The sequence below is a fragment of the Pundamilia nyererei genome, unplaced genomic scaffold (assembly GCF_000239375.1).
Source record: "Pundamilia nyererei isolate P.nyererei 1_Seehausen unplaced genomic scaffold, PunNye1.0 scaffold00014, whole genome shotgun sequence".
Lineage (NCBI taxonomy): Eukaryota > Metazoa > Chordata > Actinopteri > Cichliformes > Cichlidae > Pundamilia > Pundamilia nyererei.
In genome coordinates, this window is record NW_005187415.1 from 4240455 (window position 1) to 4256936 (window position 16482).

General features: G+C 42.1%; 1 protein-coding gene across 1 annotated transcript; it reads right to left on the reverse strand.

Moving 5' to 3' along the window:
* Positions 1-1616: 1616 nt before the first annotated feature.
* On the reverse strand, positions 1617-16369 carry yaf2 (YY1 associated factor 2). The gene is made up of 4 exons (XM_005725219.2): positions 16048-16369; positions 15488-15613; positions 2248-2403; positions 1617-1999 (listed from the first exon to the last, which is right to left on the reverse strand). The coding sequence occupies exons 1-4, from the start codon at positions 16071-16073 to the stop codon at positions 1747-1749; spliced, it is 561 nt and encodes a 186-aa protein (XP_005725276.1). The 5' UTR covers positions 16074-16369; the 3' UTR covers positions 1617-1746.
* Positions 16370-16482: the final 113 nt, after the last annotated feature.

A 16482-nucleotide genomic window follows, 5' to 3' on the forward strand; every position in this document is an offset into this window, starting at 1 on the left:
CATGAAAGTCTAGCTCACAATTGAACATGAGGTTGCTGTCTGGGCAGAATACATGATGCCTGCTGACTTGTGGTGAACTGACCCAAAAAAAATGACCTGCACTGTTCTTACACTGGGAGCAATAATACATAACATGGATTTTGTACTAGGAAGCTGGCATTTAAAGGCTGCTTTATGCGCCATCAACCTTCCTGGGAACTGGCATTACTAAGTAGAGGTTTGCAAGGTAACATAGAACAAAATTGGCAGCTGGGGTACATGTATGCTAAAATTACTTAGTAGTGTGTTTATATATAAAAAGATCACTTAATACAAGTTCAGGCTTGTGGTAGCTACTGCCTGAATTGAATGACACAAAGACCAGCTGATTGCATTTGAAAGTTAGTGAAGGGTGACTAATTAAAGGACAAAGAAAGCCATAATAAACTTTTTTTTTATGATCACATGTCTAGAACAGCTTCAGTGCACCTGGGCAGAATTCTCCAAGGTATTTGCTCCCTTGGTTATTTGAAAATGGTGAAATCTCCTATATACATGTTCAGAAAATTTCAGGCATGGTGATTGTGAAGGTCACAGAATATGATTCTGATCATTTTCATAACAAATTAATTCAGTGCTCTACAATGGAGGCACTCATGCCAGAAGAGTACGCTCCCATCAGAGAAATGGTTCATCACAAGATAAAGGTGACATCTTTGCACTTGTTCTCCCTGACCTTTTCTTCTAATCAGACAACTGCACCCAAACCATGTCAGCCAGATGTAACAGAGCCAACACTGTCCTCGCTGTAACCGTCAGTGGGACAGATTCGATTCTATTCTATTGCTGACTGTGGCACAAACTTAAAGACAGGATTTTCCTTCATACTGTGTCTTCCTGCCAGGGGATATAATGGACTTTCAGTAACCAATGGGCTTCAATCACTATGCAAAAACAACAAAAACAACAACAAAAAAAACAACAAAAAGTGGCAGAGGGAGTGCCACCACTGTGCTGTGTTTAAAAAAGAAAATCATTACAGCAGAGGCAGTCTAACAGGGGAAGTTTAAGAGTATCAAGATCAGGTTAAAGGTTCAGTGTGGGGACACTGATGTTCGGGTTTATAACAGGTAGGTAACGAGTTCAGGCAGAGGCAGAATATTCCACACGGGGAAAGAAAAAGTCCCTCTGCCATCCACTGATGTTGATGATGATTATGAAGATGAAAGCAAGGACAGGGATCCACATTTCATAGGGAAAAAAGACAAATCATGGAGGTTAGGTGCACGTGGAGGAAAACCTAAAGCATGAGGATCCAGCACTCTATCCAAAACTTTGTTTCTCCTGTCAGTTCTGAAGAAGTTCCTCATCAGTCTGTGAGTAAATATTCCAGGAGCAAGCTTTTAGACAGTGTGCTGCTTACTTACAACTACACAAAAAATAATTCCAACCTACCAAGTAGACTACTAAAACCCTTCCAAGATTTAGCAAAAGTCGTATTGCTTTCTAAATGCACAAGTCCACTGCTGTAGAAAATCCGCTAACTGATCAAACTCGCCAAATCTGATGTGTCCTTGCAGCAAAAAAAAATCCAAAAAAAAAAAAAAAAATTAAAAAAAAAAAAAAACAAACAGGAGAAAAAGAAAAGTTTTATTCATTATCGTGCAGCTCTAATGTAGAGGCAGGATACTCCTCTAGTGACTTGTGGACTTGCAGATGAGACGTTAATGGAGGCGGGGTGGAGGGAAAGGTTTCAAGGAGGCTGACTCAGTGAGACTCTCCGTTGACCGAGCTCCCCTCTCCTCTGGGTGAGGAAGAGCGGGAAAGGCCCTTCTCTGTGTTTTCTGAGCTAGAGCCGTTCTGGCTGTGGTGGTCGGCCGATGACACGGAGCTGGAGGAAGTGGCCGAGGTGGCTGAGGGCTTGGCCTTCTCCTTAAAGTCCGTTATGATGACTGTCAGGTCCCCAACCGTCACCTCCAAGTGCTGGGCGCTGCTGCGATCGATGTTTTTTAGTCTTGGCCTGATGAGTGAGTGGAAAAGACCATTAAGCATACAAGGCTATTTTTAAAAATCCTGCATAAAGAGAGTCTTCCTGGTGCTGCTTTGAAATATACTCCTGGTGTCTCCCACTTCCCACTTCCTGAAATTCTTTATGAAACATGACAGCCTAACTCCAGGTGGCAACATAAACAGTTTTTGCACTTTTCCATGTTTATTCATGAATCCCTCTAATATCTGACTCTGCCAACCTGGCATCAGCTCGCTTACCTCATCTTCTTGTGGCTGTTCTTCTTAAGCGGCGGCTCTCTGTCGCTCTTCTCCTTCTCGACTCTCTCCTTCTTTTCCTTTTTGGGCTGTGAGGGCAGCACAAACTGCTGCGTTACCTGCTGCTGAGAAACTAGCTGGGATACGGGACGTGGCTTCCTGATCCAGGAGGGAGGAGTGTCGAAAAGGGGATGAAGGGAAAAAGACGGAGAGGGAGAGACAAAGGGAGAGACGGAGAGAGGCAGATTAATGAGAGGGAAAAGCACAATGAACACATGGCTTTGTGCTAGCCTACCACTATAATCAAGAGCCAATGATCACTGCCAGTGCTGGTTAGGATGGTGCTGCTCAAGTGCTCTTAACACTGGCAACACATGCTGAGTGCATTTAAAATAAAACCCGGAGTTCAGCCATCTGTGAGATGTGGAGTGTACCTGTGCAGGCTTGTTTTTAGCACTCACAAGACAAGATCAGTTGTGGTAAATACACAGGTGCAGTAGGAATTAGAAGTGTGCAAAACATACTGAATATAAAATATTTAGCAGATTAATCATCTGCGGAAATAATAGTTAGGCTTACTTTTGAATGTCACTGCAACTAACTGACTACAACATGGTAAATGGTAAATGGCCTGTATTTGTATAGCGCTTTACTTAGTCCCTAAGGATCCCAAAGCGCTTTACACTACATTCAGTCATCCACCCAGTCACACACTGGTGATGGCAAGCAACATTGTAGCCACAGCTACAATGTAAAATCCTGCTTTGATATTAATGGGTGTGTTCGCCACACATTCTTTACTCAGGTAGGCGTCTGTAAGACAGAATGACACCATCCATGATCCCCCCGCTCTTATGTTGAACATGCAGTCATTGTTAACCAGTAATCGCTTTAAATGCTTTATGTACACTGCAGTGATGATACTTGTCTGTGCACGGCATTAGCTGCGATGATGTGAATACGCCCTCCATGTCTGCTCGAGTACAATTATGCTTTTCATTGTGGCCTTTCAAGAACTGGGCACCATTTTTTGGGACTTAAAATAGAATAACTTAACTGTAGTTTGTTCTCGATGCAAAGCAAGTGCCGAGTTGTTGATGTGAGGGGATGTTCCTGAGAAGCATGGATAATATACCTTCACACACAGGTTCCACAAATCGCTGAAGACAGAGCCAATGTGATATTAAATGGTCCTCCTCACATTCATACCTCCATCTTTCATGAGGGTGTAATGTCTCAGAAATAATGTATTATGCAACTGGTTGGCTACAGGAGCATGCATTAGGACTGTGATCGTATTTCTGAGCAGGACTCTGTATGTGTTTGTATTTTGGAGCTTGCCAAGAGCCCTAGCCTGAGAGGGAAGTGTGCTGAAAAGGCCATCTGTTGGGGCGGTCTACACATCTAGTGCCTTTATTAATTGCATGCACACACAAATGAATTACACACAGTATGAATGCATGCATGTCCATACACTACACTGCATGTTGTATAGAAAACAAAAGCGATTCTAGAAGAAAATGTATGTTTGCTTTTATATACAGTGCAACACCATCCAGTGATGTACATTAAAGCATAGCATGTATAATTACATTTTTAACATTAAACCCTAAGCAGAACAATAGCTACAGATTGGTAACATGCAATATTTGTTGTAATGACTGATGCTGGCTTATTGGACTATATGATGTCAAGTGTGTTAGTGGTTGAGGTTTCATTTATTCAATTTTGCACAGGTAATTGTGTATTTGAAGATATTTTGTTGTATCTATGAATACTTCTGAAATAAAGTAGATTTGGTAGAATTTATCATGAGTCACAAGGATTAGCTCCGGTGGCTGTGTCAGAGCCAGCACGTGATGTTGCCTGTAGTATTTCAGGGGTGACTTGTCAGTGCCGCTGCTCCCCTGCATTGCTGTGGGCCGTTTCATCACCTTCACAGCATTCACCTACAGGCTCCAGAGAGTATTTACTTATTGCTCTCCGATTCTATATGTCACAGATTTGTGGTTAGTAGCACTGGAAAGTTGAAAATGCTGATTACCTTATGGTATTTTTCTCATGTGGACGAACCTGTGCCTTATTACATTTAAGATGTGCTGCAATTACAAAATATTAGCTTCATGAAATTTCATTTTAAAAAAAGAAAAGAAAAACAAAGATTTCCATTAGAACTTCTAATACAACTTTACGGTGTCTTTCAAGTGTATGACACCTGATCCCAGATTAGTTTGACCACTGTGACTTGTTGTGCAGAAAATAGTTCCACATTTTTTCCAAAGTGAGCCCTGGTGGCCCATTTAGCCTCAGTTAAAGGTTTTTCTACCTCAAATTCCACATGGATATACATACACAGAAGCTCCTGTCTTTTTCTGAGGGCAAAGATGTTGTTGAGCAATTCTGGGATGACCTAAATTGGGGCCAAGCTTCAAAGACTCTCTCCCACAGACATTTTTTTTTAAACTTAGCTTTCACTGCCTTCACATAACTTGCAGTGATGCTAGCAAGTCTAAAGTAAAATGCAAATGGGTCTCTTGGCCTACATAACTGTCTAATAGGGAGGAGATGTAGAGATTCTCTAATATGTCTGTCTTGTCAGCAAGATGCTGCAGAAGTGCTGACTCCTTTTTAAATAAAGACAAAGGCCTCTCAGAGTCCTCTGTTCCTAGTTCGAGTAATTTGCTGCTCTCCTTGACATCTTTTTGTTTAATAGTCCTACAGCAACTAAACAGCATCTGGTGGTCTGAATGTACACACATACACACAAAACAGCAACGGTCACAAAAGGATCAGCTGTCCCGCCCTCAGGACAAACGTTATCAGCTTCCAGAACTAAAAACTCATCTGCCTGCGTCATTCATAACATCCTTAGGCTTTTGTTTGATGAATTTAGTTTAGAACGTCATTGTGCACTTTGTGTGATTTACTGTATGCAAGTAATTAATTCCTCCTCTCATTAATGCAGTGAGTGAGTGATGGTTTTGCTTGAAATGTAATCTCCCCTCAGCCTAAAATGTTTTAGATTGAAAGCCTGGATGTGCCAGAGAGCAAGTGAGGCCACGTCTAAATACATACAGCCAACCTCCCTCCATGTATTACAGTGGAGTTGATTCTCACTAATAGAACCAGCTCAATAACCAGGAGGTGAAAGAGGAGATAGACAACCCAATATTATGGGGAGGCAAAGCGGCAGGTCTAAACAGAGCTGCCTCTGTTAACCCAATCAAATGGTGTTTATCTCTGCACTTAGGCCCTCACTGCTAGCCTCCCTTTGGGCACCGAGTGTGGGTTTGTGTATGTGTGTGTATTGATTCCAAAATAATTTCTGTCCCGAACGTAACGGTCTATTCTTTCAGACATTAATACTGCGTGTTGGAACCTCTGTTCCTGTCGATATCTGCTTCACTCATTCTGCTACAGCTAATGGAGTCCCACAATGGGAAATTAGGACATTACAGGGGGAGGCTTAAACATAGCAAATTGTATTTCCTTCAAAGAGGAGAGTACAGCAAACACACAAAGCCTTGGTTTCAATTCACAGAAAGTGATCAGCCAGTTTATTGTTACATTTATTATCTTTGCCTTCACTTGTTCTTTTTCACAGGTTCTCCTTCTGCAATGTTTTATTTGTAGAACATGAGTGCAACACTATGTTAAACAAATGACCAATAGGGGGTCAACTTGAACTAATACTATTACTAATAACTAATAATAATATTTTATACTCAGATAAGCAATGATTAAAAACAGTTCCAAACCTAATTTGTTCCTACTTTACTGGTTGGTACTTATTAGCATGTATGTGGGATTCACAATTAAAATTTATAGACATAGCCTAACCTAGCTTTCTAAGGCCTCGGTCATCCTGTCCTATAGTGGGCTAGAGTCAGCAACCCCCTGGCAAGTGCTGGTTGCTAAGGAAAATGTATATTCCACAACTAGTTAACGAGTGGCTGCTGACTGACACTGGGTGAAAACAGATTACTGTGGTATGCAAACACTGAAACTTGAAAAAGCGCATCACAAAACAGAAATGTGTAACATTAATTTGCCTTCGAGGAATAACTTGGTCATTACTATTGCAACCAACATGTTTCAAAAGGCACAAGTTTTCCCTTAAAGGTTCCCGTTTCCAGTTTGCATTGCACTTTACTTGGTAAGTAGTTGGCGAGTGTTTGCAGACGAGTCGGCATCTTCGATACAAACTATGGAAAACCGTGGCAACCTGCTAACAACCGAAGCAATCACAACGAGGTCTTTGTAACCAATTTCAAAACCTAAAGAAACCACTTGCCAAACGGTCCCATAATACACACTTTTCTCTAGTGATAGTTTCCAGGGGGGTCGCTGACTGGTTTCCAAGCCTGTGTGACTGGAGCTTTAGTAATCGATTTAACACCGGCTAGGAGCAATGTCCAACAACACTCACAAGTAGTCCAGGAATACACATTTTTCCCCTCACGACTGGTGACTGACAGATGGTTCCTAAGCGGTCTCTACGTCTGTGTGACTAAGGCCTTATTCAATCACAGCCAGGAAAGTCTGAAACTTCAAGAAGCCAAGTTTCCTTGAGAAAGACTTTGAATCTTCCAGTTAACAAAATCATTCTTTTGACAGCCAAGAAGGCTAGTCCTGCCATCTTTATGTCCTTTTTCAGTGTAACTGTGCAGTCTTTACTAACACTAACACAATAACAACAACAGGACAAAAGAGAGAGAGATGTATAGTCATCCATTCTGTAAGTCGATAAAACATTTCTGGGCAAAAGGACTTGACTTCACGGCGATGTCACAGCACACAATCCACAACAATGCCAGCGCAGATCTGAAAAGCTTTTTTTTTTTGTAAGGGTAACACAAGTTCTAACTTTTTCAACTCGTTAAGGCGGTTTTAAAAGAAAAAAAGAAAGAAATATCTGCAGATGAATGTACTGTATTGTAGTTTATGTTGTTGTGTTTCTTGTTGATACAGCTGTTCTTTTTCTTTTTTGGCCTCTCTTGTGTGAAACAAAATAAACACAAACCTCGCTCTCAATCTCACAACCTTAAAGTTTAATTGTGAACTGAAGGCAAAGTTAGTTTATTCTGCAGAAACTGAGCTGAAAAAAAAATGTTGCCACTGATCCCTTATGCTTACTTCAGTGACAAGGGAACTCTAGCTAACCCTTTTCCAAATATGTCGCGCACACACGCGCACACACACACACACACACACACACACACACACACACAGCATCTATTGTGTTCACGCTCCTCTATCCTCTCACTTTTTTTCCCCTCCCTCCTCCTGATGCACTCGGTGACCTCCCACTCGTTCACTGCTGCCCTGGGCTTAAGAAAATATCACACAAGGATTCAAAAATGGGAGAAAAACTCTGATGTCAGCAAGTCATAAGCTGGCATAATTTTTTCTAATTAACTTCTATTTTCTGCCACAATGGACAACTGGGTTATCACCAGTACTGCTGAAACAACATGGATAGTGTTTAAGAGCACTAATCATTTAACACATCTTAGCAGAACAAAGGCAACGATTGGTATTAAACTCCTTCACACAGAATCACCTTTAACAGTTTTGAATAACTACTCGTTTCTTGTTTGCTGGAACTCAAACTGTATATGGCCCCAGGTGGTTTCATGTGATTAAATGTGACCTCAGTGGAATGCACATCATACCACAGAGTTGCTACACCGAGAGAACAATGAAACGGCAACATTTCATAAGCAGGGCTGTGCCGTATCATGCCATCTGCAATAATACCAATATAAATTTTTTATGCGATAGAAAATAATATCACAATATCATTGCTATAGCAACATGCCTTTACGTTCCCAACACATAACAGTGAGAGAAACCCAGACATGTCTGAGAGGAAGAGTGGTGCGTCAACCTCTGATGGTGATTTAGTAACTAATAGGGTTGCCACAAACGATTATTTTGATAGTCGACTAGGCGGCGATTATTTTTGCGATTAGTCGACTAATCAGATCATGCATTCATTTAACGTAAAACATACCGCTTATTGCACCAGCATGCATCTGCTCTTATATAACAATCATTAGCTTACAGCTTTAAGTGTTTAAGGTATGTGCTAACTAAAAATAAAGACAAGATGATATTTATTAAATTTTAATGAAATTTGCAGATTGTTTCGGTGAAGTTTAATAAACCCAGCCGTCTGCTCCTTGCTATCTAAAATATAACAGGACACCGGAGAATACTCTCAAGCATCTCACACTTCTGATAATCAGTTGTCTGCTTGATGTTTATTCAGCTGTGTAAAAACTATAACTTTAATCTCAGCCAAACCAATTTACTCAGGAACAAATAAAATACTAAAAAAAAGCCAAACTATAACATTTTTAAGTTATCTAAGTGACTTATATATCATGTTTAACCTGAGTAGCGAAAGACGGTGGTGGGTTTGAAAGCGATTTGCTGGGAGTCCGGTGTTCTCACCGGCTCTAGTGAGCCTTGCCCCGGCTAACTATCGAGCTGGTGGGCAACAAGACGCCTCTGAAAACGTCGGAGCGCTTTTGAAAATATGTGGTGTCTTGATAAACTGAGCAGATATTTGAAGTTTACACAGCTACATTCTAGCCTGAAAATATGTAAAACGTTTATTTTGTGACCCAGAAAGAATAATAACAGTAATATTAAAACTAACCAGCTGCCGCCATTGTTGGAAACTGAGCAGGGCCACGATGGGCTGCGCTATGAATTCTGGGACACAGTTTCTTCTTCTTTGGTGTTTAACGGCAGCTGGCATCCTTGTACATGCAGTGCTGCTATCTTCTGTTTCAGTCCGTTATTGCACTCTTAAATCCTACTACTTATTCCTGCGTCTTTTGGGTTCTTACAAAGCTTCAAACGACGCGTCGACTATTAAATTAGTCGTCGACAATTTTGATAGTCGACGTAACCGTGACTAGTCGACTAATCGTGGCAGCCCTAGTAACTAAGAGTGATACTTTAACAACCTCCAACAAAGCACAAGACTTTGTAAATCTATACAGAAAAAATGTTCTTGTTTTGCCACTTGAGGCGACCTGAGGCTTCTTCGTAGCCTGGTTGTGTAGTTCAACCAGGCTACGAAGGAGGAAATACTAGCAGCTGGTGATGCACAACCCAAAAGTAAGCAAATGATTCAACCAAGCATCACTAACTGCATTCACTATCAGCACTCCATATGACAGGAAGAGCAAACGGTAGATGGAAATGATTAATGTGGTTACATGGTATATGGCAAAGCAGGGCTTTAAGCAGCTGGTTAAAAAGCTCAACTAGAGATACAAAATCCCAGATTGAAAAATATTTTCTGTTTTATTATATGACAATATTAGCAAGCTCCTTACAAGTTACAAGGTTAAGCTACTTTGTTATTACTTGTATGCTTACATTTGGTATGCTGTGGCAGTTGATATAATGCCGTGCTTTTGCACTATAATTCTCCTGGGATGTTGTTTCAGTATTTCGAATTAAGAAGTCTGTCATCAATAACAGTAGCTCGCTGCAAAACAGCTTCATTTTTGTTGCACTAATAAATTCTGCTGCCTGCAAATATTGATAAAATGTTCAGAATATTTTTTTCTATATCGTTGAAAATGTTGTTATTGCAAGTTTTCTTGAAATATAACCCTACTCAACCCAACGGTTGGCAGATATGGAGCAAACAATTATTTCACTTGTAGATTAATCTGTGGATTCTTTTTGATTAACAGTGCCTGAAAGTACAGCAATGGTGAAAAATGTCTGCGAAAAATATAATATTCTTTGAATCTCTGACAAGTCCAAAAATATTTTTTCATTATATAAATAAAGAAACACGAGCAAGGGAACTGCCGAGGCTCTAAACTAAAAACTTAGTTCCAGCTTTGTGACGATGTATTTTAAGTTATTGCTAGTATCGTTTCGGGAACTTATCAATATGCGTTCCAAAAATATCCCTGTCAACTATCGATCTAAATCCTATCAGAGTCCAGTATCCTAAATATCAATTGGAAGTGGAAGTGTCAAACACTCAGTGGTTCGGGCTATTTGTATTATCGCCATACATCATAAGCTAGGGATGTGTGCGACTATACAACCAAGCAACCAAAGCGATGTATAACCAGAATGTAAAAAAAAACAAGAAAAGTCCTGCGCATTTCAGAAAAATTTGAAACGTGATTTGATTAATGACAAACATGACTAATAACTGTTTCATATAACTCTTAAAATACACATGCAATATTTGTTAGGCCAATGTTAGCTTTATCCATTTCAAGCACTCAGTTTTAAATGTTTTGCGAAGGGTTTCTGTATGTTAGACGACTTGACCAGTCTAATTTTTTCTCTCATTTAAATGACTGGTAAATTAATCACCAGGTACATAACTAGTATATGCAAACCATCAGCAGAGCACATGTGCCATCACTTTTTAGTGGCTATGCAGTGCATGTTCAGCCTATGGCAGAGTGAGTCACAAGCAAAACAAGGCGTCGAGCTTGTGTTTCAGGATTGTGCTCTATATAGATTTGTTTTGTTAAAATATTGAACTTCTAATGAGTGGCTCCCAAAACACAGTACAGAATTCTGCAGATGTTTGGACTGCGTGCTGTCATTTATCGGGTACACAATGTGATGAGCAAACAGCCAACAGGACAGCTGATGGACTGCAAATAAGCATCAGAGCGTGCTCCTATAAACAACTTTCATCTCGCTGTTCTGTGATGATTGTGAGATCATTGTCATATAGCTTATTTTATGCCCTGTTGAACACTCAATCCAGGTGTAGGTGTGTGTCTGTGTGTTTGTTTCAAATTTTCTATCAGCAGGTTGTATGCTGCTCCTGGGAGCTCCTCCAAACCTGATGATTAATGTCTTTCCCTGCCAGTACATGCTACCACTGTGTGTGTGTTCGTGTGTGTGGAACAGAGAGGGAGACAGATGGCCCTCCACGTCCTGTGGTTTATGACACCTTCTCCAGCCTGCTAGCCACACTACGCTACATTGTCCTCTCACACAAACGCCTGCCTGCACAAACACACAGAGCAGTATGTCATGCATCAGTGTCACCGCAGTAATTACAGGCTTATCACGTAGCCATAATCTTGAGCCACAGTGACGTGATAACAGCCAGCTTCATTGTCCGTGGTGTGCACTCGGTGTTTGTATGCTATGTAAGCACTAATACCAGTAACCCACACAGCTGAGCCAACTGTGTCACTTATTAGAGGAAGTAATCATTCAAATGGGATTACAAGACATTGATTGTTGCTATATAGTGTTTCATACGCCAAGTTAAAAATTCAATTTACAGCCAGTCATCATACTTGTATGAATACCAGCTCATAAAGCTGTGCTCATCTGTTGATGCCTGTTCTAATGATCTCATCTGACTTAGTCACTTGTGATCCAACGGCTATTCTGAACTCAAAGGATGCACACAACCAAAAATACATGGATGCATTTCGTAACATTTTCCTGGGATGACTCAGTGTTACGGATCAAAGGAAAACAATGAAAGCAAACCCTGAAACCATTTCATTCTTAGCACTTAACTGCAATGGAAACACATGACTCGAGTGTGTTGCTCTTTGCTAGTTACACAGTTTGTCTGTTTATACAGAGAAATGCAATATAGCAAAAAGGGTTGTCCTCACTGTTTGTCTATAAAGTCTGTAAAAAAGCCATATTGTATGTATACTTAAAACTAGTCATATCGAGAGCTGGATTTTCACAGTGAGTGAATCAGCCACATTCGAGCCAAATGCACATTTTGAGCTCAGTGTTTAGTAATGTGGACTGCACATAAACTGTGAGTGTGAGCTTTTGTGGGGGGGGGGTTGATAAAACAACATCTAAAAACACACAAAACACAGTCAAATGCTGACAGGCTCCCAACCAGCCAGAATGGTTTGCACTTGTTTAGGTGGAGCAGGCAAAACCCTGCACATCAGTCATTCTGTCACCGACAGACGCCCCAGGTTAAGTTCAATGCCTGGGAAGACACAGAAAGGGGGAGACACAACGCCAGTCGCCAAGAGAAAGAGGAGATAAGCATAGGGAGAGGGTGAACACAAACAGGAGCTAACTAATAGGAAGCATGATCGAAGTGGCTGTCATAAATAGAGAAATATGTAGAAATATAATGCTGCCAAACAGGCTCCTGAACATGGAGCATTTCCCCAGCAGCTCTGATTTGTTGGAGCTCTGCTCATTGAACAGATGCAGGTGTGGATGTGAGGGAAGGTCACACACTGCTCTATTACACCCAGCTGAAATTGGCTAAGGACGATGTTTCGGTTAAACAGCTGTCTTTCAGCACCACTTCACATGACATTTTAAGACTTTTATTCCAAACAGCAGCAAGAAAAATTACAGCTGAAACAAATCTTAGCTTTCACTGCATTCCTCAAGGATTAGGATAATACAGGACAAGTCATGACAGACACGATGTGAGACCCTAAAATGCCTTGCTCAGGGACCATGCAGGAATCAAATCTGTGATCTTGTACTACATTATCAAACAGTCTATTTTCTACTAATGCTGTGCCAAACCTGGTGCTTTCTATGAGAGCCAATACACAGTATTACTAGCAGAAGTTGGGTTACATCTGCCAAACATTGGTAAATTTGTTACAGCAGCCCCTCCCCACAAGCACTGACAACTTTGGGAGAAGCAATTTTGTGGTGCTGTGATTCTAAATTGGGCAATGGCACTGCACAGGTGAAAAAGGGGTGTAAGACACTTCGATCGATCAGGCTTGTTTTCAAAGTGTGGGACTCAGTCAAAAGAGTTTTGGGAAGATAAAATGGTTCTCTGAAGTACAGTAATAAGATTGCATGATACGTTGTGATCCCAAAGCTCTCCAAGTCTGCCCTAATTAAACGTTGTAAGCTCGCAGCTTGTCGTAATGAGCAACACACTGTATTTTTCCACATTAATCAGCGCAAATGACTCCATCATGTTTTGAGCGAGCGTGCACTTTCTCTTGTGCTTTACAAAAACGCAGGCCCTACTTTTTGTTCCTCCAAATTTCACTTCCTCCTCGCAGTACGGGTTTCTGAGCTGCCGACAGAATTAAAAGAACGTCAGCCAGTTCCCACTTTGTCAAAGTGTCTCGCTCTTCCATTTACTCGACCTCCTCCGATAAGCGAGACCAATTCTGCTGATGTATCCCTGTCTGCAGTCTCAAACTCACAGCCTCAACAACGTGCTTTCAATCAGCCCCGCTGGCTTTGGGCCCCTGCAGTAGATCATCTCTCCACATCACAGGGATTGAGGCGGCAAGATCTGCTAAAGCTTGCCTTCATAAAACATTTATTTTACCTCTTGACGGCAACACGCAAACACTCCTCAGCCTAAATTATTTCCACCTCGTCCTAGAACGTTCTCTTTTTGTACCAGTCACTGCCTCGACTCCTTGCCAAAAACCACACAGATCCAGTTGAGCAAAGTGCCATTTTATGTGTTAGGTTACTGCCAGGCTGATTTAAGCCATCCCCACAGAACTCACATTGGCTGTGTCCTTCAGGCTGCAGGACACTTCCTCTAACCACTGGACACTCCACGCCTCTGCTGAGCATTAATTCATTTACTCCACAGCAATAGCTCAGTCATGCTTGTTTAGCAACCAGCAAGGGAATTTGCTGTGCCCCACATTCATATTCTGCGTGTTGTTTGCCCTTTAGCACCTTGGGTTTGCTCGCCGAGAAATCCACTTGTCTGTTGTGTTTGGTCATTAACAGCTGCGACCACCTGTGTGGCCATTTTGCTGCAGCATTAGCCCATGTTTGGCTCACATGCACGTGTGTGGCGGGTACATGACCGCACTAATGCTACTACAACATTTGCGTAGCACTGCAGTTGGGAAGACAGAAGGTTATTAACATTAAATAAGACCTTCTCACGGACATTTTCTAAATTTGTCGCCTGGGTATCAGGGGTGCAAGTGAGGAATTCTCGCTCTTGTGTCCTTGCCAACTTTGGAAAAAAAAAAAAGTCCAGATGGGGAAGACAAAGGACGCTTTTGGTGACATGAGGAATCAGACAGGTTCTTGGCAAAGCTGCAAACACACCAATCTCAATGGAGTGTCCTCTAAACAATCAACTCTCAGTAGCAATAAGCTGGACCCAATGATAACAGCATGTCTGCTCCTCATTCCCTCTGTGAGCAGCAGCTCTGCACTTTGACTGCATGTTTATGGGTGTGCATTTGCGAACAAATATGTATGCGGTCATGAGTACAATTTGCATGTTGAGTGCATCTGTACTCAGCGTGTGTGTGTGTGTGTGTCTCTGATGACAGCAGGCTGATTAAGCTGTTGCATAGTAATGAGCTATGGCTGTCTGTCTGGCAGCTGCTCTGACAACCTCTTTTCACAACTAGCACTCCCACACACACACACACAGAAAAAGACAGAGAAATAAACGCGGGCATTTCAGTAACACACAGAAGAAACACTCATGAAAAGGCATCAAAGCTGACAAGAGCACTGAAGCATTGTTGTTTATGTTGTAGTTTAATCACTGGGAAAGTCACGCTAATGCAGGAGAGGATAATTATGATGCATTAAAGAGGGAGATCATGTAACAATGCACAGCTTCCCTATAGCCACAGCTAAACAGCTACACTTCCTCTCCTTCACTCTTTGTTGTGTTTTCCTCCTGATAATGAGTGTCACTGAGGAATAACAGCCATTTCCTGCTTCAAATCACTGATGTCAGGGGGAAGTAGCAGCCACAGGCACAGAGGGCAGCTGTGTGTGTGCGCGCACACACCTTCGTGCTGTGCATTTGTACGCTTGAGTACCTGTGAGCGAGGTCATGTGCATGCCTATAAGAGGTCTCTTACAAATATCTGCAGGGCAGTGAAATGGATGTGTGTGCTTAAGGAACAAGCTATCCCTCTTCCCTCAGTTCACTGAGGTCAGTGTCAGCTGGCAGGAACATGGAGACTAATGCACTGCTTAGAGGAGACGTGAAAGGGTGCAATTAGTAAATAAACATACTGACTTTACGGATCTTCCTTTCACAGAAAACACACCAAATTGAATAACACAAAAAAGAGGAAAAAAGAGGATACTTTGTTTATGTTTACTCTGAATTGTGTAGTAAGGGTTCAAAATCCACACAATTGTCAGTTAACATGGCCAGCCCCTCCATTCCCAAAGGACCCTACACCACCCCACCCCTCACACCCCCAGCGGGGCCCCACTAATGTAAAACACACCAAAGGTAATGTATATCCATCCTTACCTTGTTGATGTCCCCTTCCTGACATCACACATCATGCACTTAAAAGCCTCTGCCGTGTTCTTGTACGTGCACACGCTGCAGTCCCAGAACCCCTCGTCGGAGGAGGGCTTCGGTTGACGCTTCGGCCTTTTAAGACAATAAATTTAGAAAAAAAAGGAGGAAAAAAAGAGGAGAAAAAAAACGAAACGAAAAGAAAAGATGGGAGAGGAAAGGATCGAGAGGAGACAAGAGTGAGTTCGGGCACCACTCATCCACGAAGGCTATCGATAGCAAACATCAGTGTAAGCCTGTAGGATTTAGGAAATCATCTGCAAAGCGCGCTATGATCCGACACTGTAATTGGCGATGAGGTTTTAACACCCGCGCGCGCGCGCGCACACACACACACACAGCCTGCACGCGCACATACACACAAGCAGCGAGTGAGGCAACGAGAGAGAGAGGGAGGGAGAAGGGGAGGGGGGCCGTAAAGAAAACCCATTTTTTCCCCCGTGCGCTTGCCGATGTCCGTTCCCCTCCCCTAGCCCTGAATATCCAGCACGCACTAATTCGCTCGTTACCTTGTCGGACTCCTCTTGTCGCCCATGCCAGACCGGGGTTTATCTGGAGGTGCTGAGACGACCAGGAGCCTTGTTATTTCAATTTTTTTTAGCCGAGAAGCGATGCGCTTGTGCCGCTCGGCTTCCAGCTGTCGTGGAAACTCCGCTTGGGAAATGCTCACGTGACGGGCTGTGACCAATCACAGGCTGGGTTACTTCCCGTGGCTTGACATTCCTCTTGATGAATCAATGCCGCCTTCACGTTCCCTGCGTAAGCTCCCCCTTCTGTCGATTTAGAGTGCTAAATAATGATTCCATTTTGCTTTTCTATGACAGTAATGACTAAAAACCATACAAGTCTGCGCCTAAATCCATTATACAATATTTCACGTGCAGTCTTTCCCTCTAATGAAATGCTCTAACAAATTCACATTTTAGTAATTAAACCACACCTCC